The 27967-nt window shown below is 36.8% G+C and overlaps 2 protein-coding genes across 3 annotated transcripts in view; one reads left to right on the top strand and one right to left on the bottom strand.

The window, feature by feature from the left end:
• The window catches only part of LOC131045991 (ubiquitin carboxyl-terminal hydrolase 2), a 29980-nt gene extending 15367 nt beyond the window's left edge, over positions 1-14613 (bottom strand). Inside the window, exon 1 of one of the 2 annotated variants that reach the window (XM_057979623.2) lies at positions 11138-14613. In XM_057979623.2, coding sequence (XP_057835606.1) covers positions 11138-14379 — 3242 coding nt within the window. In that variant the 5' untranslated portion in view covers positions 14380-14613. The remainder of the gene's footprint in view (positions 1-11137) is intronic. The other variant, XM_057979624.2, reaches the window with a different exon arrangement.
• LOC131045992 (uncharacterized) lies at positions 9112-10655 on the top strand. Its single transcript, XM_057979625.2, has 3 exons — positions 9112-9302; positions 9416-9824; positions 9924-10655. Exons 1-3 carry the CDS (start codon positions 9153-9155, stop codon positions 10520-10522), a joined length of 1158 nt encoding a protein of 385 aa, XP_057835608.2. The 5' UTR covers positions 9112-9152; the 3' UTR covers positions 10523-10655.
• Positions 14614-27967: the final 13354 nt, after the last annotated feature.

The raw sequence follows: 27967 nt of genomic DNA, 5'->3' as shown, positions 1-27967 counted from the left end.
AAGTTGTTCCAAAGGAACACCTAAGGTATGCTGGTACTAAGTTCTCCCATTTTCTCAAGACAAGTCATGGCCAAGGGTTATGCCTTCTCTTGCCAAAATGAAGTACAAATCCAAGGGACTTGTTCTCAGTCGGCATTCATCTCTAAATTAATGAGCATATCAAATATAGATCTAGGCCATATCAGCTAGAGGAGTTTCATAAAAGGATTGCACAAACCTAGAAGACAAGTATAATGGCAAGACATCTAGCCGAGACTGAACTAATAGAAGCTACAACTTTTCCCATTTCAATTCAATCAATGGACCTGGTAACGATGTGCCAAATTCAATAATCTCAAGACAAGGGAGATTAGAAACTCAGAAAATCTTGCAATGTTACAAATCATGCCACAATATGTAGAGGAAATATTGGGTGTCCCCACCAAGGTTCAATATGTAGATGTCACTATCAATGCTTCTAACCAATTTTATGAAAATAATTCATACCAATGTTTGGCAATACTCAATAGGAACTGGCTGAAAAAATTAAGGATATCTACAAGTAGACTTCCGAAGGCCTTGCACAGGAGTGACTTTCATGAGGAAGTCAATGATATTGTCACTTTACTGAACAAGGTTATAGGGCATGAAGCACTTCCACTCTTGGATGTTTCAGATGTATCCAGGGTCCTCTAAGGAAAAGAATATATTGATTGGGCTACATTGATCAGTGATTGCCTCTAAAATCTGTTGGCATATGATGAAGCGGTGATAATGTATGTTGTCATTGATGTCAATAAGTGCTCAAGCAGGTGAACCGGTATGCACCGGCATGAAGATTGGAAGCAGTTATGGTCAATCGGGATGGAGTGGACCGGTGTCGGGGTTCACTAAGTGTGACTACCGGTTGGTAGTCTCAGTTCAGCTCTAGGGTTTCCGGTTTGGCTTGTGCGGTGCAACCGATGATGTTTTGTGATGAGTTAGTTAAGAACAAGGATAAGGATCAAGATGCCACGTCAGCTATGTGCACGTGAACGATTTCTTCGAGGATCTTGCGCGTGAAGATCGAATGCATTGAATGTCTACCTCGGGAATGTGCGTTATTCTTAGAGGTATGAGAAAAGCGCATGATGGGTTACTGTTTTCCAGATGCGGTGAAGATTGGACGATGCAGAATGACTTGAGATCTGTTTTAGATCGTTTCATTCTATGTAATGTATTTGACGGTCAAGATTGGACCGCTTGTAATTGTAAACCTAAAATGTTTAGGGTTTAGGGTTTATGCTACCGACCTAATTGTTGTCTATAAGGTCAATGAGTTTTGTTATTGTAGTGGTTGGCAAAAGTTGTGTGTGTCCGCATGTTTTGATACTTGCCAAACCAGAGTGAGGAATCTGCAGAGTGTGATTGCAGAAGAGAGGAACTAAAAAGGATTTGCCTTAGCAAGAAGTGTTGTTATCAGATCGGAGTGTTTTACCTGTTGTCTTCGAACCATTTCAACAGAAGGTAAATCCCTTGACTGGGTAGCTTTAACAGGCTTTGTTGTAAATCCTCTAACCAGGTGACTCAAGTTCATTGAGTTCTTTAAATCCTCTAGCGAGGTAACCTTTAACAGGGTATATAGCCATCCCTTAACTGGGTGATCTCTAACAGGATCGGTTCCTAACAGAACCTTTATTGTAAAGTCTTTAACCGGACTAGGCTCCTAACAGAGCGGACTTCAAAAGAGTTCACATACAAGCTTGTGGGTATTCATTCCCACCGTGGTTTTTCCCATTTGGGTTTCCACGTGAAAAATCTGTGCGTTATGGGTTGTGAGTTTTTCATGTGATGATTGTGTGATTCAGATTAAGTTAGATATGCATGCAATGTTAAATGGTTGTGGTATTATTGATACAACTCATGCATGATTATATCGGCGAAGTAGTCATCAAGATTTGAGATCTGTTGTATAGTTATCTGAAGTACTTCTGTTTAACCGGTATTGCTATGGTTAAGTTCAGTGGTGAAGACAACCGATCAGTTGTGTTTTGATTTGTCAATGTTGAAATAGTGGCTAGCTCGGATACCTATCTATTGTATTTTAATGTTGTCAATGACAATTTAAAATACACATGTATTATCTATTATGTAAATTGAACTTAGGGCTGGGCCCAAATACATGTAACTTGTAATTATGTCTTGTTTGGGCAAGACCTATATATAATGTAACTTGTGAATAGGACATGCCCTATAAATGTAACTTGTAATTTGGTCTGACCCTAATTGGGCGATGTAACTTGTGGTCCTATATTGAATGTAACTTGTAGATAGGGTAGGCCCAATATGTATTTTGAGCGATTATGTAATTGGGTTGGACCCAAACTCATGTAGCATGTGGTAAAGGCAATCAAGCAATGACGTCTTAATAGGTCAAGACCTATTTGGATGATCTACATAATATTACTATTAAATTAACAAGGCAGGCCGACTTGAGACTTGACACCACAAGTCAAGTATATAAGCAAGTCATTTGCACAGCATAATGAATCAATTCACATACAAGGCGAATCATTCTTAAGGCTGTCAACACATGTAATCTGCTCTCCAACATTTGGCGATCTCTCTCTCTCTCTCTTGTGCGAACTTGCTCCTCATCCATTGTGTGAAGGCTGGCTGTAAGGTGATGCTATCAAGATCTTGTGAAGCTAATGAAGACTTGCATTGAGCGAATTTGATGCTGATGATAAGGGCTGCAATCTCCATTATCATATAAAGAGGAATTCAGATCTGCTATCTTGCTGGTTGAACATCAATCTGAGATAAGCACACTTGCCTTGTAATTGCCTACATTTGAGATAATACACATTGTACTTTGTGGCTGGGTTTTTCACCTCCAAGAGGGAGGTTTTCCCAGGGTATTGGTGTGTCTTGTTTTGTGTTTTTATTGTTGTTACTGTTCTGTTATAACCTGATTATTTAAGATTAACATCTGATTGCTTAAAATTAACAGTCAAAGTGTCTGAACAAGTTTTTGTGTGTACTGATTCACCCCCCCCCTCTCAGTACCGGTTAGGACCTTAGTAGTTCATCATTATTCATCAAAATCAACTTATTGATGTCAATGAATCAAAAAGATTCTACATGATCTCATATCTAGTGTACTTTTTGGCAAGAAGAGGATTGTTTGCAAGATTAAAGGTAGAGGGAAACATGGGCATTGGACAAAGCAAGGTTTATGAATATTACCTGTAACTTGAATTAAAACAGAGCTCAAAGTACTTTAAGAGGGTAAATGATGCTTTCATATTCTTTATAATTAGAATGCTTGAAAATGATCCCACTAAAAGAATTATGTGGAAGCTACTGTTGTTGTTGCTCAATGGGGAGATTGATTTATCCAAATTTGCTACATTCACATAAATCAAGATTGACGGTTTCATTGAAGCACCCTACAAGCTACCAAAATATGTCAATAACAAATTGGTGTTTTTCGAGTTATGTCCTCAAGTTCAACTAACAATAGTTTACAACTTTTTGTTCAACGAGCACAAGACAGGAATTAATTTCCCAATTCTATTGTTAGATATACTTATCCCTCTAATCTTGTCACCAAAATTACAAAAACTGAAATGGCTAAGGTGACAGACACTTCACAAGTTTCAACCTAGGTCATTCTTTGACCTTAGAGGGCACATGGTAGGGCCATTGGGACCATCCTATGCTTATCAACAAAGCTTGGAAAACTTTTAGGCAGATTGCAAAGACAAACATGAGGTTAGGAAAAGAAGCAATTCCAAGCTCACCACTTATCAAATGAAGGCCTTCAAGATTGCAAAAGTTCCCCAAGAGGTGTCTGATAATGGTGTAATTTTGGATCCTTCCTATGATGAGAAACAGATTTTTACCAAATCAATTCCAAGGATTGATTGGTCACTAAAGGAGTTCAAGTCAAATGAAGAGAGGACTGGAAAGGTGATTCATACATGTTTTGCATGGTTTTTTGGGGGTTGGGAATCCCAAATCATCAAAAGATGAATCTTCCAAAGAAATGAAGAAGGAAAGCAACAAAAATGTAAGAAAGTACAAAGTCAAACCCCTTCTACTGCTCAAACAGGAGCATCAGCATCACTCGAGACAGTAAATTTGGAAGATTAAGAGTATGATTCTCAAGAGGAAACCTAGAAGTTGGAAAGGAAAAAGGCTCCAAAGGTCAAAGTTGTAATCTTTTGGGAAAAATCACCAAATGGAGGGATCTTCCCAAAATCTAGATACTTCTTTCCCTAATCTCGTCTTTTTATCAAGTTTATACAACTCCAATTAGAATTCCTTCTTCCTCATATGCTAAGAAATCACCTATAGCACAAGGAGGCTCACTTCAATCAACATGAAATTCTATTAAAACACCTCTCCCACGAGGCACTCCTCCTAACCCATCACCTCCTCATTCACTTCCTCCTAGCCCATCACCTCCTGATTCTCCTCCACCCAATCCATCTCCTCCTCATAACATTCCTCCACAAAATACTCCTCCCAATATACCTATACCTTCACCTATGGATCTTGTCGGAAGTTCGCTCCATCTCCTCCTAAGCAGACACTCCTCCTCCAACTAGGCCACCTACTCCACCACCACAAAATTCCCTTTCTTAGTATGGCTCTCAAGAGAACACACAACATTAGGTCTTATAACACAAAGGGAATCTGTATCTCAAGATATTCTCGTGTGGTTTTATCAAATTCTGAAGAAGCAAAAAAGAGTTACCAAGCTTGTTATAGAAGACTTTTCTCAACTCACTGCTACAGTAATCAAGCCTGCTCCTCCAAAGAACGCCAAAATCAGATCTTCCATCAACATGGATGTCCAAGGGATTAGGCATGTTAGGATTCTTAGTTTGTTGTGTGACAAACCCAAGGAAGAGATGCAAGTTTCTGATTATCAGGTGAATAAGGTTTATTTAAGGAAACAAACCACGGAAGGTATTCAGGAAGCAGTCTAGTCATCCATTTATCTCACGATACAAAAGATTAATAAAGACAAGGCCACAAATGAGGAATTAAGGGGAAAGATTACATATGGCAACCTTTTGAGGTTAAAATATTTCAAATAGGGGAAGCAGTTTTTGTTCCAACGTGTTTGCATGTCAAACACGCATAAACAGTCCTCCTTCCACCTCATGTGCCACCTCTTACACATGCAAATGTAACTCTCATTCAAAAGATGCATTGAATAATCAAACTAGGTTCCCAAAGTTGACTTGTCAACCTAGTCCTAACAAAGAGGACCTATTTACAAAATACATCGAAATTATGTTATAATGCTACCCTAGTATCCCAACATACAATAACATCCCATTATTACACCAAGGACTTGCAAGGTGTACGACACACTTAGTCTTAACATTCTCCCGCTTATTGTATACATTGCAAAAGCATTAAACAAATACAAAATTAAAGAGGCTAAGGGATAAGGTGAGATATCCCCACCACTTCCTTGCACCAAACAAACATATCTGTGCCTACTAGCTGAGCGAGAGAATCTACAACGTTGACCAAAGTGTCAACTTTTTGTATTGTGACCTTTTTGCCTTGAAGCATATCTCAAATAAAGTGATATTAAACATCAATATGCGTTGTACAAGCATGAAAAGTGGGGTTCTTGGCCAAACAAGTTGCACTCTGATTATCACAACTGACCTTCACTATCCTGCGTGCAAAGCCAATGTCCAAGCAAAATCTCTGTGACCACATTGCTTCTTTACAGGCAGGCATGCATAGCAGTCATATATTTTGCCTCAACACTAGAAAGAGCAACTTGTTGCTTCCAACTAATAGCTCCCTCAAAAAGGGTAAATACACAGACACTTGTTGACCTAATATATGTGTCCCTAGCCCTATATGTCCAATAAATTACCCAGATTACATGTTCCATGGTAGCAAATAGAATAATCAGAAGTTCCATGCATATACTTGAATTCTCTTTTCACATAGGTCCAATGCTCCTTACCAAGTTGTCTAGTTGCGTGTAAAGCTAGGCATTCTAAACTTCCTGTTATTTTTACTCGGAGCATAACTCCCTAGAGGAGATTGGGTTGAAGCATTCAGAGGTAATAAAAAAAACTTGGGAACAATCAAACAGAAACCACAAAAGGATAAGTGTCTAAGAACCTGTGATTATATACTGGTACAAGGGATGGACCCAAATTCTCCTAAATTAAGTTTGTTTCTTTGCATATAGGCATGTGGACTTCCTCATTTTGGCATCTCCCTTTTTGTATGTTGATTAAACGAATTCTGCTTACTGAATAAATTGTTATATCAGTTGATCAAGTAGTCTGATTGTATGAAAAGAAAGGAATTTCAAATAGCAGAAAGCTTGTTGTTTAGTTTTTAATATTTATGCCATTTGCTATTGGTGATACTCAATCAGTACAGTTCAAGGAGTCAATCTAGATGCGTGTCAATTCCTAATGAGGGATGCGTCCACTTTTCAGTCAGCACCATGAACATGAGCAGACCTCTACGATAAGAACTAAGATTGAGTACTTACAAACTAGGACATAAGTTGATAGTGTTTACATTCAACAAAAGTCATTTGGATATACAGTTGTACTTATGATGATTATTGATATATATTTAAAACTACAGTACCATTCCTGCAAAAAAGCCACTCCATAAGATAAAATATCAAGTTCACGATCCAAGTATTGCAGATAAGAAGATCTCTATGTGAGCATATATCAGAAAAGAATAGAATATGCAACTCCAAAAGTATGTAATTGTCGGACTGCTGCATTGCATCATGTAATGTAATAATATCAGAGAAACGAAAATCGCCTAAAATCGCCAAGACTCGGCGAGTCCGAGTGCGAGTCACCCTCGCCGAGTCCTGGGGACTCGGACTCGGACTCTGCCGAGTCCAGGCGCCAGACTCGCCAGACTCGCCGAGTTTGGCGAGTTTGGCGAGTTTGGCCGAGTCCCGTGCCTGGGACTCGGCCGGCAGCGATGGGAAAGAAAAGTTAAAAAAAAAACAATTTAAAATGGTTTTTTTGACTCTTTTTTTTTGTGTTATTTTTGTTTTATACCTAAAAGTGACTTTCATTTCATTCATTTGCAAAAATAGGAGGAGTAAAGTGAGATAAAAAGAATAACAAGGGTGCATTGAAGAAAAACCAACAAGGAAGATTTCTTCAATTTCTTCAATTTTCTTCAAGAGTTCTAAGAGGTAAGTTGGTAACATTGTTTTTTTGAGATTTTTTTGTTTCTTATATGCAAAAATTCATTTTTCTATTCTTTTTTTTTTGAAAGTTTTACATTTTATTCCAAAATCTTTTCTATGTTACTATGTAGGCCCAGGGTTTGTAATTTTTTTTTTTTTAAAGTAGGGTTTGAGTCTTTGACAAACCCTACAATTTAAAAAAAATAAAATTGCAAACCCTAGTTACCCTACTTTAGCTTTTTTGAAAAAAATGTTCAATGAGAATGAAATTATGAATGCACAACATAGAATGAATGTCTTAATTTATTTTTGCATTTGTAATGTTTTATTGCAGCAACCTTCACATTCTTATTTGCCTCAAGTTTCACAAAACAATCATACAATGTCCTCTTCTAGACCTCCCATTAGAAAGGACCCTGCTTGGAAATATCATGAGGATTTTCCAGGGCAAAGAAAAGGGCAAACAAAGTGTATATTTTGCAAAACAATATTCCATGGAGGCATATATAGATTGAAATACCATATTGCCGGTGTGCGTGGGCATGATGCCGACCCATGCACAAAAGCAGTCACTGAGGCCGTACGTGATTGCTATGTAATGGTTGAAGAAATTGAAAGGAAAAGGAAAGAAAAAGAGGATCTCACAGTCATTGGGAGACATGCACCTTTAGGAACAGGGACACAATTAGGTTGTGTTGGAGGGCCTTCTTCCTTACCTTCATATCGTCCCACTCATTTTGCTACTACTCATGCTTCCGGTTCTGCTTCTATAAGTGCCAGTGCTAGTGCCAGTGCCTCTGCCCCTTCTCATGTTCCTAGCACTGGCAGTGGTAGTGGGAATGTTAGCATTGGACCTAGGATTCGTAAATCTAGGTTGGATACGTTTTTTGCACCTCGCACTACTCCTGGGTCCCAACAGTCACTTGAGAGCATGGGTTGGAACAAGGAGGTCCATGATGCTGCTAAAATGGCAGTTGGCAGATTTTGGATCTATGGCAGTATTCCATTCTTCACAGCCAGGTAAATGTTTTATGTTTGATTGTTTTAATTTTTATAATTTGATTGTTCGTATTAATTTTTGTTGTATATAGTTCATTATACATAGTACATAGTACATACTTATCTCATTAAAATTATTTGTGACAGGTCACCTTATTGGCAAGAAATGGTTGATGCCCTTACCATTTGTGGGGCGGGGTTCAAAGCCCCTTCTGAGTTTGATTTGAGCGGACCCATTTTGACTGAATTGGTGAATGATGTGAAGAAAGAATTGGGTGATCAACGCCAAATATGGAGCACTAAAGGTTGCACCATCATGACTGATGGTTGGACAGACAGGAGAAATAGAACTCTCCTTAATTTTCTTGTTTCTTCCGCAGGTGATTGATTAATTTTAGTTTCATTTAGGCATTAATTTTTTATTTTTCATTTAATGATTTATTGAATGATCATTGATCTTGCTTTATTTTTTTATTTCAGGGGGCACCGTTTTCATCAAGTCTATTGATGCCTCCGCCCATTGCAAGAATGCCACCTACCTATGTGAGCAGATAGAGGAGGTGATTAATGAGGTGGGTGAAGAGAACGTGATACAGGTGGTGACTGACAATGCACCAAATTATGTTGCTGCAGGTAAACTTTTGATTACAAACTAATTTTGTTTGCAAATTAATTTCTATTTTGTAACCTCATTAATTACAATGCAACAAATTATGTTGTTGCAGGCAGACTATTGATGGAGAGGCACCCATCTATAGTTTGGACTCCATGTGCCGCCCATTGCATTGACCTCATGTTAGAGGATATTGGAAAACTTCCATGGGTCAAGACATGTGTAGAAAAGGCAAGAAATGTGTGCAAATTTGTATATAATCATTCATGGGTGTTGGCTCTTATGAGACAATACACAGAGCATAAGGAGTTAGCTGGTCCAGGAATCACAAGATTTGCCACAAACTTCATCACATTGCAGTCCATGCTTCGTTGTAAGATGGCCTTGAGACGTATGATTGTTGGTGAGGAGTGGTCTTCCTCATCCTATGCTGCCACCCCAGCAGGAAAAGATATGGCAGACTGCATTTTTGATGAGCGAGGCTTTTGGAGCCCTTGTGATGAGATAGTGAAGGTAATTTTTTTATAAATTCTACAATTTTTATTTAACTTTTTGTTTTATAACTTATTCATCATATTCTCTTATTTGCTCATGTTTTAAATTACACAATATTTTCAATTTTACAGTTTGTTAAGCCCTTGGTGGTTTTGTTGCGAGTTGCGGATGGAGAAAAGCCCGCAATGGGCTACATATATGAGGGCATGGATAGGGCGAAAGAGGGCATCAAATCTATCTATGCAGGAGATGAGAGCAAGTATGGTCCCATTTGGCAGATCATTGATAAGAGATGGCATCATCAGCTTCATAGGCCCATCCATGCAGCAGCCTATTATTTGATTCCGGCATTCCATTTTAGCCCTACTTTCAGGGCTGATGCGGAGGTCCTTGATGGGCTATACTCAGTCATGGACAAGATGGCACCTGTTGGTTGTACTCAGACAGATCTTATGCGAGAGCTACAGTTGTTCTCAAATGCACAAGGGGAGACCTTTTCTCGTCCTATCGCCAAAGAAAGTAGGACAACTATGATGCCAGGTAAAAATAAATTGTAAGGCTTAATTTTAGTTTTATTGTATATTGTTAAATGAGTTTATGAGAGACTGATTTTATTTATTTTTCTCATTTCAAACTCAGATAATTGGTGGAACTTTTTTGGCCCAACGACACCAAATCTTCAGAAGTTGGCCATTCGCATCTTGAGCCAACCATGCAGTGCATCTGGTTGTGAGCGCAATTGGAGTATGTTTGAGCACATACACTCCAAGAGGCGCAATAGATTATCCGTGGAGAAGATGAATGATCTTATCTTTGTTCACTATAACCTCCGCCTGAGAATGAGAAAGAATGCATTAGCTGACATCTCTCCTATCATTCTAGATGAGGTTGATCCTGAGGCAGAGTGGGCCATTGAGACAGATCCTGTGGCTGTCTTTAGTGATGATGACACTGATTGGATCGACCAGGTAGATATAGAGGCTGAGGCTGTAGCCATGGCAGAGGAGGAGCAGAGAGCACGAGCAGAGAGAGGAGATTCAGAGGCAGATGGTGATAGTGACAGAGATGGTGACAGTGACACAGATGTTCCTGATGTTGGTGAGCATGGCGTGGTGTCACGAGGAGCGTCTATGGCTGCCCAATCATCTATGACCTACCTTAGACGCCTTCGTAGGCGGGCGGGGCCTTCATCGGAGCCGACGTCGGGGCCGGAGGGTGCAGACTCCTCTGCGCCATAGGCTTGTAGATGTATTTACCTTTGTTATTTGTATGGAACATTTGATGATGATCATATGATGACATGGATTTTTTATTCCATGAGTTTTGTAATATTGTATACATTTGACAATATTTATATATCTATGTTTGTTATTTCCTTCAGCTACAATTTGCGTTTATGCTTATGTGATAGATCATAGATGTATACTTGTGTATGTATTATGTAATGAAATGAGCCAAGTTTGATGATGTTATTGTGTCTTATTCAATAAAGGGTGCATGAAACAAGTTTTAAATCTTAAAAAATCTCTAAATTTTTTGAGTTTTTCACTTTCCCGAGTCCAGCCGAGTCTGGAGCCGAGTCTGGCGCCGAGTCCCGAGTCCGAGTCCGATTTGGCCTTGCCGAGTCCGAGCCGAGTCCGAGTTTCGTTTCTTTGAATAATATACAATAGTGGAATCTTAACAGCCCAATCAAAAAACCATGTCAAAAGAATCAAATTATCTGTTTGTGGTAGTATGAAGATACCATAAAATGCAGACCAAGATATAAAATAAACAAAATTTCTCGAGAACAAATGTGATATTCTTCAAATCTTCAACTCAATCTAAATTCCAATGGTGTCAAGGAAAAATACCTGGGGTCTAGAAATGGCCTTAAATCAAGCTTATTGTGAAAAGTGACATGGCCACTCAATTTGCTTAAGCGGCCAAGCATATCTTGTCCGAACCTCTTTAAATGAATGGTTAGTACAAGTGGTGCCTTGCTAATGAGAAGCACTTTAGTTGCATTCCGCTTCAAACCCTTTGGCTGCTTCTCATTTTCCTTAGAAAGACTTCCATCCAATCTTGTGCCTCTCAAGGACAAATTCATATTTCCATTCTGTAGCTTGTCACCATCATAAATACAATCTATGGAATCAAAATTATATCTCCCCAACACCGAAGAAGACTGTTTACTCTTTCCAATTTGGCTACAGGTAACAAGGTGTGTATTGGTAACTGATTTGTCATTCGGTAAACGAGTTTCAGCATTGTTGTCCATTAATTCATCTTCATCAAAACTCCTCCCTAATTTCTCCCCACAATTTCCTTGACCAGAAAAATCATCTGGACAACTGTTGTGAGCTTGAAGAGTGATGGCACTGCTATCTAAAAATTCTGTCTCTGAGAGACAGCATTGTTTAATATATGGTTGACTGCTATCCAAATCACTGATCCTAGCTACATGCTGACCCAGGTTACTGCCTTTTTCAGTGAGACCCAGAGAAAAAGATTTTGTATGACAGTTTACAGTCTGTCTTGAACTCTTCAGATGATAATGCTTATCGATCTCTCCTTCAATATTTGAAAGTCCATTACACTCTAACATAGATAAATCTGTTTGTTTCTCAGGTATCTTGCTCAAATTGGTGTCCACTGCTCCCTTACAAAAACTGATACTTCCCCCGCCATTTACTAAATGCACCTGCTCCTCATATGTACCTGTATCATTTAAAGTTGATATTACAGTTTGTTTATACTGAATCTGCTTATTCCGTTTTGACACACCCACACACCACTTGCAAGAATCGTTTAAAATCTTGGAAGAACAATTTTCACATTCCCAAGCATTTTCACCAGAAAGCAGTTCCGGCCTGGTGAAAGCAGTCAAACAACCATCAAGAGAGATTGGATGAATAATGCCTTCAGGACCTTCCTTGTTTGTTTCACTGCCTTCTTCAGTGGTAACAGCTAACTCAATGTCCCATATATCATCTCCACCATTTCCCTCATTTAACTGAAAATTATCACCAACTTCTGTTTCAAATTTCTGAAAGAAGGAGTTCTCTTCCTCGTTAAACATTTCTGCAAACCCGTCAAAATCGCCATCAATTACATCAGGTGCATCACCTGACTGCTTGTCTAAAGTTCCATCTGGGCTTCCTAAAGACAGATTCTGAAAATATCCGAGTGCTTCAGATCCTTCATCTGCGGCATCAATATCCTTGTAAGGAAGAAACAGAACTTCTGAGTCCCCCACCATCTGAAGCAGCTCCTCCTCCTGTCCTGTCTCATGATTATCTTCCCAATCAGATACATGCATCATATCCTGGTCATCGTTAGTACCAAAATCCCCTTCAGTGGTTGACAGATTTTTCTCAGATGTCTCTGTTTGAGAAAACACGGCATTCTGGTTTATGTGATCTTGATTCTGAAAAGCAGACGTACTAGTAGATAGTTGCCCCATTGACGTCACTTCAGAGACATCCATCGAAGTTTCCTCTTGCGCAAGAACTTCCATAATTTCTGATGTATTCAGAGTATCCTGAATTACCATATCTGCAGATTGTGCCGGTGCATCCAAAAAGTCCATCCATCCAAAATTTTCTGGAAAATCAGATTTGTTTGTCTCTCTCGCATCTGCCCCAGGTGCTATACTTTTATAGAGCGAGCATGATGTCTCTTCCATCTCATCAGATGGCTCCCTGTTGACCTCTGATATATTCAGAAGTGAACTCAAACCTGCCTCTACTGTTCGTTGGCCATCCTTTCTACTATCATCGTGTATCTTTGTTAATCTTTTCGTATATACTGATGAAGAAGCCCACCTTTTAGAGGATGATGGCTTTGGTTTTGCTGGCATAGCCAGAGATAGATCAAGAAATGATTCAAAACTGACTGATGAATGCCCACACTCAGAGCAGCATATGGTACTAGACAGCTCACTACCAAACACACTCGAGAAAAAGCTCGTGAACTTATCGGTCTGATCTCCATTGCTGTCTGCAGGTTCTTTTGTTTTGTCATCCCCCTTCTCGGCAAACATTTCAAAAGAAGTGTTTTGTAACTTTCTTGCATTTAACTCTTCGGTGTTCAAGCAATCGAGTAAGTATAACAAGAACTCCTGACTATCCTGCTGGTGGAACCCTCTGAAAGAAGGGGCCTGATCACAAACGGCAGAAAAAAGAGCACCAGGATTGACAATTCCATTCCTGTTCTCCCATAATGCCCTCCCCTTCCCACTATATAAAAGCCCGGAACTTGAACACCCTTCTCCTGCATCTGTGGCAGCTTGCCCGTCCGAGGTCATTGTAGCATAAAGCGTTCTCAAACAGCTAGTCAGGCGTCCTTCACTAACACCTGCCGGCCTACTAAAATGATCCTGAAGCACACCAATAGCAAGCAAATTCTGCAAAACCGAATTGAAAAAGCAAGTGTTTCCTAAATTCATCAGACCTTTAACCAAACGCCTACTTCCACCTCCATCTTCCTCGGATGGCAGCGGCTTCTTCTCCACAATAGCATCAGTTAGCCGAATTTCCCTAAACTTCACAGATTCCTTGACGAGCTTCTCCTGTACAACTTTCAAGGCCTGCAACATCGACTCACCGGCGGAAGGCCCCACCATGACCAAACCCTTGTTCTCTTCCTCCTCCAAAAATCCGAATTCCAGAAGAGCCTTACAGGAAAAACACCAGCAGCGAACATTCTCCCCCCACTGCACTGCATAAGGATGGTTCGTATCGAGCCAATGCTTCCAGGTATGCCCTGTGCCTATAACTTCGGAAGCATTGGAAATGCTGCTGCAGCCTACATGACCACAGGCCAAGCACATCCAGGTTCGAAGCCACTCATCCTTCGCCACAGACTTCTTCACATACATCTTAGACTTTCCTTTCTTGTCTTTCGAAGCAGAAGCATTAGAACCCTTTCTGAGCTCGCCACAACCCTGGCATTGCAAAAGCGATACCCTTGAAATATATTGCTCTAATTTCTCCAAGTCTATTCCTTTTTCTAAATGTTGGCAGGGTTTGCCCGCCCATTCTACATGTTTTCCACTGCTTTCAGCAGCTGAGGAATTATCCACAGCTGTGCCAGACGACGATTGGGTATCCATAATTCTAAATCCAATGCAACCTTATATTTATCCAAATAAATCCATAGATTTAGCTTACCTGGAAATGAAATTTATGTCTAGAATCAATGGCCATACGGAGAAGAGATCGGACTTGTTCGTCCTAACCTCAAATGGTCGTTTCCGACGCCGTCCGAGAGAATCATTATTGAGATTGCAGGAAATAATGTCCAAGTCCTCCACAAATTTAACTCCCAAAAAAAGTATTTATAGCGTCACCAAAACCAATTTACGGGATCTGACGTCATCTGAAGTAGGAGTTAGCTGCCAGTAGTTATATACCGTGAGTCGGATGTCACGTAGACGTACCAAATCGACTAAGCAGGCATATAATGACTCTTGCCACGGATTATATTATGATTTTTTAAGTTCAGTTAGGGTTTGTTTTTAGGAAAATCATATTTTTGGTTTAGCCTTAAGGATTAGGAGTCATTCATCATATAAAACAGTACTTCATCGAAAATACAAAATCTTCAAATCATATTACTGGTTCAATCTTCTTAATACTATAAAAATACGAAAAATACAAAAAATTATGTTGAAAAACAATTGTATTATGCAAATTTGTGTTTTTGATAGGTATTATTTTGTATGGAAAATAGCTATTGCCTAAAGATTATAATTATATATTTTATTAAATAAATAGATATTATTGTAATAAAAATTATTTATCTATTTAATTATTATTTTTATTATATCAATAAAAAAATAATTTATTTATTTTGAAAACAAAAGATAAAAAATGTATTGTATTTAGAATGAAAATTTAAAAATATTATTTAAAATTTAATAATATCATTTATCTAATATATTATTAGTTGAATGTTTGAATGTATTGTTTGGGTGCAACAACCAACAAAATTAATAAATTTGCATTACCTTAATGCATAGTACTTCATAACATAGTAATAACAATCCATTTCAAATTGACAAGCAATGATGTTTGCAATTCATTTAATCTTTTTTCTTAGTAGACTCAAACTCCAAATTTTATATGATTTTTTTGAAGTAAAGTTTAATGTTAGAAGAGAGTTTGAAGTATTTGAATTATAATTAGTGTTGAAGGGATTGGGAGATTTTGTGTATACATAGAATGATGGACTCATTCAACTAAATATTTTCATTTGTTGATTTTGTAAAATTTAATTATATGCTATATAACTATGAAGTGTGTTGATCTACTTACTAATTTGGTTTTATAGTTCAAGTAATAGAAATTTACATTATTGTACTTTTTGTCACATTCTACTGATGTGTTAATTTTTTTTTTAAGTTTTCTTGAATTTCAAGGTGCATGAATTCATCACTAACAAAGAGGTTGCAATAGTGATGATACCTAAAAGTGCAAACACCAATGTCCTATACAATGTAAGTTTTGATTATATATACAAATAGGTTGATAATATAAGGCTCGAGAAATTTCCTTGTCATCATATATCTAGCATTGAGGATGCACTATTTGGGATCATGGTATGGTGGCAATGGTTTAGAAGTGTCAATTGGCTTGATGGGAGGAAGTTTCAACACATTAGCATTTATCAACCTCAACATTATACTATGCAAAGACTCAGAAAAGAGGAGTTAATTATTCTCTAAAGTATTTGGATAAAAGGATCACACCTGATGTCATGGTTGTCACTTGAGTGTTGATATTGTCATTTATCTCAATGTAACCTTTGTTAGGTTTAAAATTCACAAATGATTGTTGAGCACCCTCATTCTTGTCAACCAGAGCCATTTAAGAGGATGATTCAAATTGACTCACTTGAAGTCAATAATTATGAAGCACTGCACACAATTGCATAAAGGAAGTAAACTCAAAAAATAGAAGCTTATATCTCTAATGCCTTTTTGTAAATTAGCAATAAAAATTCTTTGAACATCATGATCAGACACTTGATAAAAAATTTGAGAATGCAAATGTTTATATCTACCAATTAAATTAGTCACTTTTTCTTTAACTCCTTGCTTATAATGAATCAAATCATTCAAAGTAATTTTAGGACCAATATTATTTTGAAATTGTTAAATGAAAGCATTAGCGAATTGTTGAAATGAATGGAATAAGGAGACAAAGAACAATACTATTGCAAAGCTTTATCTGTAAAGGTTTTAGTAAAAAAAATAGCCATAAGTCTTTGGTCATGAGCAAAATCACTACATAAAGTTTGAAATGTCTTCACATGAGTCAAGAGGTCACCTTTTCTATTATACAACTATAATTAAGGGACTTCCATATGTTTAGAGGGGACCACATAGACAATGTCATTGGATAATGGGTTGGCTACATCAAATGTGGGAACATTGAACTTGGATTGAGTAATGGAATCCAATTGATGTTGTAGGGATGCAACAGTTTGAGCTAAGTTATTGATGGTTGCTTCAATGGATGGATTGAAATTGGACGTGTTAGATTTGGATGGAGGGATAAGATTGTTATATGTAGGTGGAGGTTGAGAATAAAGAGGTGGGACGTTGTGATATGTTGGTACGAGAGATGGTTGTGAAACAAATGGAAGACTCGCAAAAGGAGGTATGTAAGAATATTGATTAATAGGACTGCCCCCATGACTAACATGTGTAGGATTAACATTTTGTGTGGAAGTAGTCATGATAGAAGATGTAAATGTAGGCACACTAGGCAAGGATGTAGGCATAGGAATGAAATGATTGACTTGACTAGTGGGTTGAGAGTAACCAAGGACTTCAACACAACTTTTGATTGGCATGATATTAGTGTCAACAATATGAGCAAGGTGACACAACAAATCAACACCAATTTTATCACTTTGCACCATTGTATTTAATCTTTCAAGCAAAGTGATTGCCTCACTTTCTAGATATTGTTGACTCATCCATTGTTGAGGATTTTCAAATCCATATCAATCTTCTCCAATAAGTCATTAGCAACCCTAGTTAGTGATTCATCCACATCATGAGAAGTATGAGGAGAATGAGAATAAATGTTGTCATTTGTTGGATTAGAGGAAACACTAGCATTCTCATGGAACAAGTTATCCAACTAAGGCTCCATATCCTTATTTCCCCTCTTGGTCATGGATTGGCATTAATGTCAAAAGCAATAAGAAGCTTTCCACACCTTTGGCATATAAGGTCAACATATTATGTTCTATCACTATCATGGTCGTTACACTCAGTGATATTCTTGCATATTTTCGTGATGGGTTGTGGACTCTTGTCATTTCATAATACATTGATATCTTTCTTAAGTAACTCATTCATGCAAGGTTGGTGAGATATTGATGACTTGTGTTTTGCAACAAGTTATTTATAAGTCAATGTGACTTGGTTATGCATGAGGTTATAATATTATCTATATTAAAAGACCATGATGGTTTTTGGTCATTTGGCAAGATGGGAAGTAATTATTTTACTAGGCACTTTCGTTGACATGCTTACCATGGTCCTTAAAGGCACAAATGAAAAATGAGAATATAATCTCATCAAATATCTCTCCTTGATTTATGGGCATTATGGAGGCATATTCAGCATTTCAAAGCATATTGTTAAAAGTTTATTTTGGTTTTCTAAGCAGCTATTGTTCAAACCCTAGCCGACCTTGTTAGGGCACGACCATGGGTTTTGGCAGTCATGATTTGCAGAGGCTTAGTGGTGGTTCTCTAGCAGCATTGTGAAGAGATTTTTGAGGTAGTTCTTCTATTAGTTTCAAAGGAGAGCGGTTTGAACAGTTACCGGGTCAAGGGGTTTTTGTCGGTCTAAGAGGATGATATGGCAGTATGTTCTCCGGTGACAGAAATTGTATTACCAGGTGTATCTTTTTCTTTCATTCCTAGTTCACATTTCATAACTCAAAAGTGTTTATGAGTTTGTCTATTATGTATTTGTTATGTGTTAAGCCTTGTTTTTGAAATCTTTGTTTCTTCTTTTTCGATGATATGATTATGTCATACTAAAATGTGGATAATAGTTTATGTTTTTTTCTAGCCCTTGTTAGGGTCTAGAGCAAACAAAGGTTTATAGGTGTACATGTTTTTGAAATCCTAGTTATTCAACCCTTGTCTTGTATTTTTGTTATGAAGGGTTATTTGTCTGTGCAAATTCTTTCTTCTTAACTCTGGCTATTTTATTTGATTAAAATCCTTAATCCTTATGGGTTTGTATAAAGTTGTCAAGTGTTTTTTTGTAAACCCAAGTCTGGGTTAATCTGCATGTGGTCAAGGTTTGTAATAAGTTTTTTTTACCCAAGTCTGGGTTAATTCTTATGGGTCATATCTAGTGTCTGTCTTTGTGCAGCTATTGGGAATTCTTCTGTAACATATTTTGTTTAACCCTTTTTGGGTTACTCTGCTAAGTTTGCATTTGAATGTGATGAGTAAGAACACATACTTTTTACAAAGGCATAAAATCATTCATTGTAGTTATTTGTTAAGAATCAGTTATGAAGAAACCAGTTACCTTTCAATTTACAAATAAAGAACATTATTTATGTATCTTGGCAAAGACATTCAGAATATGCAGTTGGTTAGAAAGAAAAAAATCCTTTTTATGCTCTGTGCAAAATCATTGTTCATAGTTCTGTAAAAGGCAATATTGCATTATTTATGAGTTGTATATTATTGAGAAAGCTTTTGAGATTGACTTGCAATATAGTGTAAAACAGATTCATTATACTATATATCACTATGTATATTTTCTATATGCACAATGATATATTGTATCTGAACAAATCCTTCTGAAACTCAAGTGATGTGAGTTCAGAAGATGTTGTGAAATGAAACATAGATAATACTTTGTATATTTATTTAGAATAGTTGTTGAAAATTGTGATGTATAGTCAGTGAGACATTTAAAAATCTGTCAGTGAGACATATCACTCAGCCAGTGAGACATTGTAAATATAAAGACTTCCAATTAAGCTAGTGAGGCATTTATGAGTGGTTTTTATTCCCCAAGAGGGTTTTCCACTCATGAAATTATTTGTGTCAAACTTCATGGTTGTATGATATATTTTTAATATTTCATTTCAATTGTTTGCTTCTATGGTATTCAAGTAAATCAAAGCAAGTTATTTGAGATGTTTAATTTTGTAGCACATTGCTAGAACGTTGATTCACCCCCCCTATCAATGTTCTTTGTACTCCAAAAATCCTTAGTGTTTAAACCTTGGGAAGCCTTAATTATACAAATTCTTCTCACTGGAATATTATATATAGGACTAATGGTAACAAAAATCATGCATAGAGGAGGAAAATTTGAATGCCAAAATTGAAAACTATGATTAAGCAATTATACATTTTTTTATAAAAAGAGATTGATTAACTAAGAAATTAAATAATGTGAATTATGAATTTGAACAATAAATGATTTTAAATCATAACATAACATGTCATAACAATCAAATTTGAAAATACACTTGAAAAATTATGCAACCCACAAGTTAATTTTAGAATAATAAATTAGGATCTTTTGTGAATTTAACCTCTAAATTTATGTAATCCAATTGAGAATAAAAACTATGAGTGCAAATTTGAATTTTAAAATGCATACAAATTAGATCTAAGACAAGAAATTAGAATTAAGCATGAAAGATGTCGGGGTCACCAAAATGTAATGGTGAAAATTGGGAATTAGGGTTTCACCAACTTAGATAGTAAAACCGCTAAGTATCCAAATTAACCCCAATAAATTGAAAGAGGAGTGAGCCCAATAGATCTAGCCTCAATCCAAATAATAAAAGGGTTGTTATTCTGATTGGATTCACTTGGATGTGGTTTTGCTCTTTCCTAAGTTGAAATTTATTGATAATTGTAAATTAGGGCAAAACAATGAATAATTGAAGTAAATCGTTGCAAACAAATTACTATAAATATCCCATGGAGCCACAAATTGAGATATGGGAAAAAGAAGATGTTTAGAACTTGTTCCCAAAATTTTGGCCTATTTTTTTAGGACCAGGTAACACAGATCTGCCTTGGTCCTCCAATTTTTTTGTTGTTGAAAGTTGAACATGTTTGTCATTGTCGAATCTACTAGAATTCCTAAGTATAGCTCCTACAATTATACCCTGTACACACAGAGATAGGAAATAGATTGAGAATAGGGGTTTGCCTTAGGTCAAACCTCAGTTTTGGAATTAACTACGAAATTGAAATAATAAATGTAATGAAAGATTGTAATAAAATACTTTCCTTTTGAGGGAAAGGCTGGATCTGAAATGAAATGCTTGAAAAAACAATGTATACCTTGATGAATTTTTGTTTAACCTTCACACAAAGGTTTTAGGGTTTCATGTAGAATGTCTTCATAAAACATTGATCATGGATGCCATCTTCAATACTTGAATTTGACTTTACTTATGCTCCAATGCTTGATGAATGATTGATTGCTTGCTCACTTGAATTCAATTTCACCAAAGTGTAATTGAGATCTTGATTGAGGTGAGGTGATTGATTGGGTTTCAAATGAGAGGGATAGACCTCCTTTTATACTTGAATTCTTGAAAACAAATAAACATTTTGATGTAGGTCGACATGGGATCCAATTTCTCGCTCATTTGAGATGATTGGTGTAGGGCCCAAAAATGTGTCCTGATTAGGAGGACTAGGGCGTTGGGTGCCCTAGTCCTAAAAATTTAGGACTCAACATGAGGGGGGTGAAATAGGAAATGATGAAAATGCAAGTTTGATAGGTGGTGTGAGCAAAATCAACACAATTATCAGGCATCAAAAGCCAAAACGCCAAAGTGAAGTCTAGGTGAGGACGAAATTGTGAGCAGGTATAATTTACAGTGCTACAATGGTTTTAAATGAAAACCACATACACATTTCATTTGTTTTAGGCCTTTTTTTATGAGTGGCTACTAAATTTTCTAATACCTTGGTGCACTTACCCATAGAGAATTGGAGAATTTGAAGATAGAAGATGTTGAAAGTGTGAATGTCTATTGTGTCAGAGTAAAAGATGTGGTCAATCGATGGCTACACTTGGAAGAATTGTGAACAATGAAGTTTTGATAAAAAAAGGCGTTAAGGACTCTCATACCAAGGTGGAACCATGTTACCATAATCATAGAAGGAAGTAGGAATTTTTCTACCCTTTAGTTTGATCACTTAGTTGGATCTTTGATGTGTCATGAAGAAAGCTTGAGAAATTCATTTGGATAAAGTGATGAGAAAGCTTTTTCCTCCAAATTATAAATCACAAAGATTGAAGATGCCAATAGTAGCTCCAAAATCAATCAAGGCAAAGGTAGAGGTCAAAATTAGAATTATTCAAAAGGAAATAGAAGTAGAGGTGGTTCAAGAGGAAGAGGCAGAGGTTGATTTGTTAAAAGAAATGTACAATATTACCATTGTAACAAGTATGACCACCTTGAAAGGGATTGCAAATTAAAAGAAGGTAAAAGTGTTAATTATGCTCAAGAAAGGTGATGAGAATCTTGTAGATAATTTTTTTACCTTATGACAACTGAAAATAATAATAGATATTTGGTATTTAGAATATAGATGTTCTAACCATATGTTAGGAAATGAAAAATTGTTTTCAACAATGGATGAAAGTTTTAAATCCAAGATCTAGCTTGGAGATGACAAATTAATAGAGGTTGTTGCAAAAGGATCTATGGAAGTCTATACAAAAGATGGTATAAAGAGTGTTACAAAATTTTATTACACTCCACATAACAAAAGCATAATTTTTTAATTGTTATAAAATTGCGTGAGAAGAATTATAAAATTGTCTTTGAAAACCATAAATGTACAATTTATGATAATAATTAGGGAAATATGGTGGTTACAGTTGTTCCTATGACAAAGAATAGGATGTTCCATTGAATTTTGGTGAACATAACGGTAGCCTTACCAATATGGAATACGCAGATACAAGTTGGTTGTGGCATCTTAGGTACGAGCATTTAAATTTTTATGGTTTGAAGATTCTAACATCAAAAGAATTAGTTTCTAGTTTGCCTAAACTTGAAGAGAACAAGGATATTTTTGAAGGATGTGCTAGAGGAAAGCATGCAACAAATACATTTTCAAAGGGAAATTCATGGAGGGCCCATTATCCACTTTAGCTTGTTTACATAGATATATTGTGGTTCTATACAAACAAAGAGTTTGGGTAAGTTGTCATACTTTGTCACTTTTATTGATGATAGTCACGAAAGTGTTTGGTTAAAAAATTTTGAAGACCAAGGATGAAGCCCTTCATACATTCAAGAGGTTTAAATCCCTTGTGGAAAATGAAAAAGGGTACAAAATTAAATTCTCAAGGACTGATTGAGGAGGAGAATTTTGTTCAAGAGATTTTCAAAGTTATTGTGATATGAATGGCATCATAAGGCAACTCACTACTACTTACACACCTCAACAAAATGGAGTAGCTAAAAGGAAAAATCGTATAATTGTGGGCATGGAAAGGAACATCAAGGGATTAAGAAATTCTTTTTGGGGAGATGCAATTGCTGCGACAATATACATTCTCAATCAAAGTCCTACTAGTGCACTTGATAAAATGACTCTTTATGAAGCCTAGTATGAGAAAAAGATTGATGTTAATCATTTCAAAGTTTTGGGTTGCTTATCCTATGTTCATGTACATGATCAAAAGAGACAAAATTAGATCCTAAAAGTGAGTTATTCATTTTTGTTTTATATAATGAGGAAAGTAACACTTACATGTTATATAATTGTCTCACTAATAGGCTTATTGTGTCACTTGAGATGTGATTATGATGAAGGGAGAGTTTATGGTCATAAAAAAAGGCCATGTTGAGAAGTCAAAATATATTTTGAATGATTTTATGATAGATGATATTGATCATGAACAAACCAAAAATGATTCTATTCCAAGTGCTTCAAATCCACTGTTTGCCTCGCCAATAGTAACAATAACTAGAGCTAAAGTCTCAACCCAAAGATTGGTCATTCATTCTGTGTAGTTATTATCTCCATGACTGAAGTTCATTTACTTGTCAACCCAGTGATTATTACTTGAAATGGGTTTGCATTGTATATGCACTAAGTTCATGTTATAGTCATTCTGCACTACTACAACAACTAAATCTATTTGAAATAAACAAGTGAAAATATAACAACTAAATGGCTACAGGAAATCTTAACATTAACAAAATATTCTAATTAAATAACCATTAACTAATTTTAGAGCTGACAAACATGAATTACTCTGTCTACTTTGGCTACAGGAACAGTCACAAGATCTGGTTCTAGTGGTTGTAGGAACAGTCAGTTGCTAGAACATCTACTGCAGCAAAGGGAAAACTTAATCTAACAAACGCACAAGAATACTCACCAAGTGAGCCCCCTTGGATGAGTTTATCCAGACTTCAAAAGACAATTATATATACTCAGAATAACATAGCTTTTATTCATTGTTTTCAAAAGTCGATACAACACATGAAATGAAAGAAATGCTTCAAGTTTTCAAAAACATTGTCTCATGTTGTCTAACCTCTAAGAAGAGGTGCGAGCCTTTATTTATAAGAAAAATATAACAAACTTCCTACAATCTAGATCACGCCCATGAAATGAGGTGGAAAAAATTTATGACTACTAAGAAAAGAAGTTAATCCATAGAAAACGTGGAACTCAACTAAACCACAACTAAGAATATAGCATGGCGGTGTTACTAGATTGATGTTTGTTGAAGACAAACATAAATGAATCCGGTATCGCCTTGCTATTCCTTTTTCGATTCTTATGCACACCATCTTCTCTGTTGTTTTGAATGCTTAACCGCTCTTGAATCTCTCCAACTGCTTTTATGACGTGATTCTCCATCTGGCTTGAAATAACCACTTCTACATCAACTCATTTATTATACATTTAAAAGTTAGAACATACAAGCATACATATATATCTATTTTCATTAACCATATTCACACATAATCAAACTTTAATACATCACATGACTCAAACACTATCCCAATATGCGACTTAAAACATAGCAAAAACTTATCAATTATAGGAATAAAAGAGCTATTATTTCAACTCATCATGCCCCCCAACTTAATGTCTTGTTGATCCTCCAGCAAGAGGAAAATTTCTTATTCGGGAACTGACTCGTAAATCACCTATGGTTCCTTGTCTTGTACCTCCTGTAGCCAAGTTCTAATAAAACCCTTTCATCTTTTCTAGCCTAGTCCACCTGGCTTCCTCTGTGGCCTCTTCATATGGTTTGTCTGTAGCCCTGCATCCCATCAATGGCCACATAAGGATTTGTGTGGCTGCATGATAATTAGGTAGTGAATGGGGTTCACCCTGCTTTAGGTCTTCTGGAAGATTTTTCCAACGCTGAACCAAACATTCAACTACAACATGATTTTCATTTCCAACCAAATGCTCATATTCTTGAAATGATTCCTCTCTCAACATTAAAACCTAGCTTCTGACATCTAGTCTAGTCAACAACTTCTGTCAGTCATAGTACATATGTCGTGGGTTTTTTGATTCAGCTCTGAGTGGCAGTGGGCAACCAAACTCCAAATTCCTATATGTTCTAGCCTATGTTCCCATACTAATTTCATTTTGTATCCATGGCATCAATACTTTTAAGTGAATGTCACCAATATATAGTAAGGGATTCCATTAGTTGTCAGAAGAGATAGCATAATTATGCAAATAAAATTCACATAACAGATTTTTAACGGTTGTAGGAGAGTTTTGATAAACATTATAAAATTCCTATGGAGTATCTAAATAAGGACTAAGATACCTAACAATGTGATTTAGCTTGAAACATAAATATTGTTCCTTCAAATATAAATCACAAAGTCTCGGCGGGGCCCTGCACTGCATCAACTCAGGAACCATGTTTGCAACTGTGTCTACTTTGGTTTGCAATTCAACAACTTGATTGTCCCTCTTTTCAATCTCTTTATGTTGCTTATCAATTATTCCCTGTAACCTAGCCCTTTCTATCTCCCAATGTCTATAAAATGTAAGTGTAATGGATAAACTAGTGAGAGATGAAGGGAGCCTGTGAGTTGTTACCTGAGGGCTTGAGGTCTCATCAACTAGTTCTTCAAACTGCTCTGTTACATGTGCTAAATTGACAGTTTGTCGACTCCATGTCCTTCCTGTGGTTGACCCTATGTCCAACTTTCATGCCCTAGTTCCCATGTTTCCATAGAAATAACTTCACTTACATCCCCTATTGATTGAGTTCTTTGTTTACCCCGTCGACTCCTTCTTAATTGCATTTCCTAAGTGGATGTAGGAGACGTTGTTGAAGAGGTGTTGTTGCAAGAAAATTTCCCTTTACCTTGTGCTTTTTAGCTGCAGGAGAAACCTACGCTGCTTGAGGCCATTTTACGGTCTCTTCCTCTGCATAACCTCTTTCTTTTTCTTTTCCTTTCCTTCTAGAAGATGTCGCTCCACTTTGAGATTGAGTGGAGGGGTGCTCAATATTTGGTTCAATTACTGTTTCTTCTGCAACAGGCAAGGCTTCTTTGGCAACATGAGGTTCATTCACTGCAGAAACCCTAGGAGATGAGGGTTCTCCGATATCTTCCTCTTGAGTTGTAATTTCTGCTATAGCAGGAACATTTTCCTCCCCAAATTGCAGAATATCCTCGAACTCTCCCCATGACATCTGCGAGACATCTCTGAGAGAATGTTCTACCAACAATTTGATCAAGCCATGATGACTAATAGAATGATTACCACCCTTCTGTGTTTCCTTTTCACTTATGGAGATAAGATGATACAAGAAATTCAGAACATTCATCCTTCGACCATGTCGTAGATGACTTAGTAATTTAAAATGAACTGAATGCAAATTTGAGTACCTACTATCATAGGTAATATATTTCATCACATAAAATGCAACCTGGGGCCATTCTGCTGGAAGAGATGTCCATTTGGTTCCCTGTTTTTCCACACTTAGGGGTTTGTCAGTTGGGTGAGTAAACTCTGCCCTAGCGCTTCTTGCATCTTTTGCCTTAGGAAATAGTTCTCTCTCCCGCGGAAACCCAGCGACTTCGGCTATTTGTTGCTCTGTGGCAATGACCCTTAACCCTTTGACAGAGGCCTCTCCTTCACTCTATATGCACGTGAATTCATGAGAAATTTCCTCATTAAAAACCATCAATTTTAGAATATAGTCAATCCACCCATAGGTCCGAAAGTAATGTTCAAATTGGATGTCTTGCAGCAAAGCGTCATGAACTACAGGCTCGTGACAGATAGGGGTTCCTCCCATGGCTAACTTGGATTTCTTACCACAGCAAAATGAAAGACTGAAATATCCTGCAAAATTGAAAAATTCATGCTCCGAAATCCTTTACTTCTTTTTCAGTACCTTTCATTGACTATGGCAGCAGGATGAACTACTCACTCGTGCCACAAGATTTCTCATTTAAAAATGATATCAGACTAATTAAAACACATTATTGACAAGGACACATCAGGCAAATTAAAATAGATTATTGACAAGGACACATCAGGCAAATTAAAACACATTATTGATAAGGACACATAATTAAGCAACCCGTAAATTGGACCATAAAACACCCACCCCCCAACTTAAGATGACACGTGTCCACACATGTGAAAAAGGACAGAGGGGAGGGTATGCGGATTATGCAAATCAAAACAAGTAATAATCATAATGAAAGAATAAATATATAATTAAAAGAAAAATAAATAATACACATACCTACAGTCGTACTAATTAATGTTGCAATTAAACGATTAGTTATTGACAATATGATATGAGATGACGTGAAGTGAATGATGTGATAGAAATAGATATGAAATGGGATGAGGTGGATGAGAAAATTATTAGCGGAGAATGGTAATTCCATAAAATATGGAAATGGTTATTATGATGGCACACATAAAGATTTTTAAGACCGAGGACCAAGAAGGCCCCCTGCAGAAGCTGCAGGAGCTACGTCCATAAAATCCTTTATAGATGTTGCAGGAACTGTTGCAAGAGGGTTTTCTTCAGATGCTGCAGGAACTGTGGCAAGAAGATTTTCTTCAGATGTTGTAGGAAGTATGGCAAGAAGGTTTTCTTCAGATGTTGCAGGAACTGTGGTCTGCACTTGGTTGGAAAATTGTTGCAGGAACTATTCTTTGGTTGTAGGCTTATGATAAAGGCGTAGTCGATGACCATTGACTAGAAGTTTGAATCTAACTGGGTCTATTGTTGTCAACCGAACTGCTCCATTTTTTAAAACTTGATCTATTTCATATGGGCCCAACCATCGTGTCTGTAGCTTCCCTATATTATCTTTATATCTAGAATCATATAGCAATGCCCAATCTCCAGATTTAAATATTCTCTCCTTGATATACTTATCATGCCATTTAACTCGTTGATGTTGAATAATATTTGTATGCTGGACATCCATCTTTCTCAGCTCATGTAGAGCATTCAATTACATGATGCGGTCTTTTTGTGCTTTTGAGAGAGTCATATTTAGCTGCAGAGCTGTCCTAAGAGTTTTATTCTCAAACTCAATGGGAATCATTGTTGTTTTTTCATACACCATTTCAAAAGGTGTAAAACCAGTTGTTGTCTTCCATGTTGTTCTGTATGCCCAAATGGCTTCAGGAAGTCT

The sequence above is a fragment of the Cryptomeria japonica genome, chromosome 6 (assembly GCF_030272615.1).
Source record: "Cryptomeria japonica chromosome 6, Sugi_1.0, whole genome shotgun sequence".
Classification (NCBI taxonomy): Eukaryota; Viridiplantae; Streptophyta; class Pinopsida; order Cupressales; family Cupressaceae; genus Cryptomeria; species Cryptomeria japonica.
The sequence above is the reverse complement of the archived record's forward strand: the minus strand, read 5'-3'. Positions and strand labels throughout refer to the sequence as shown.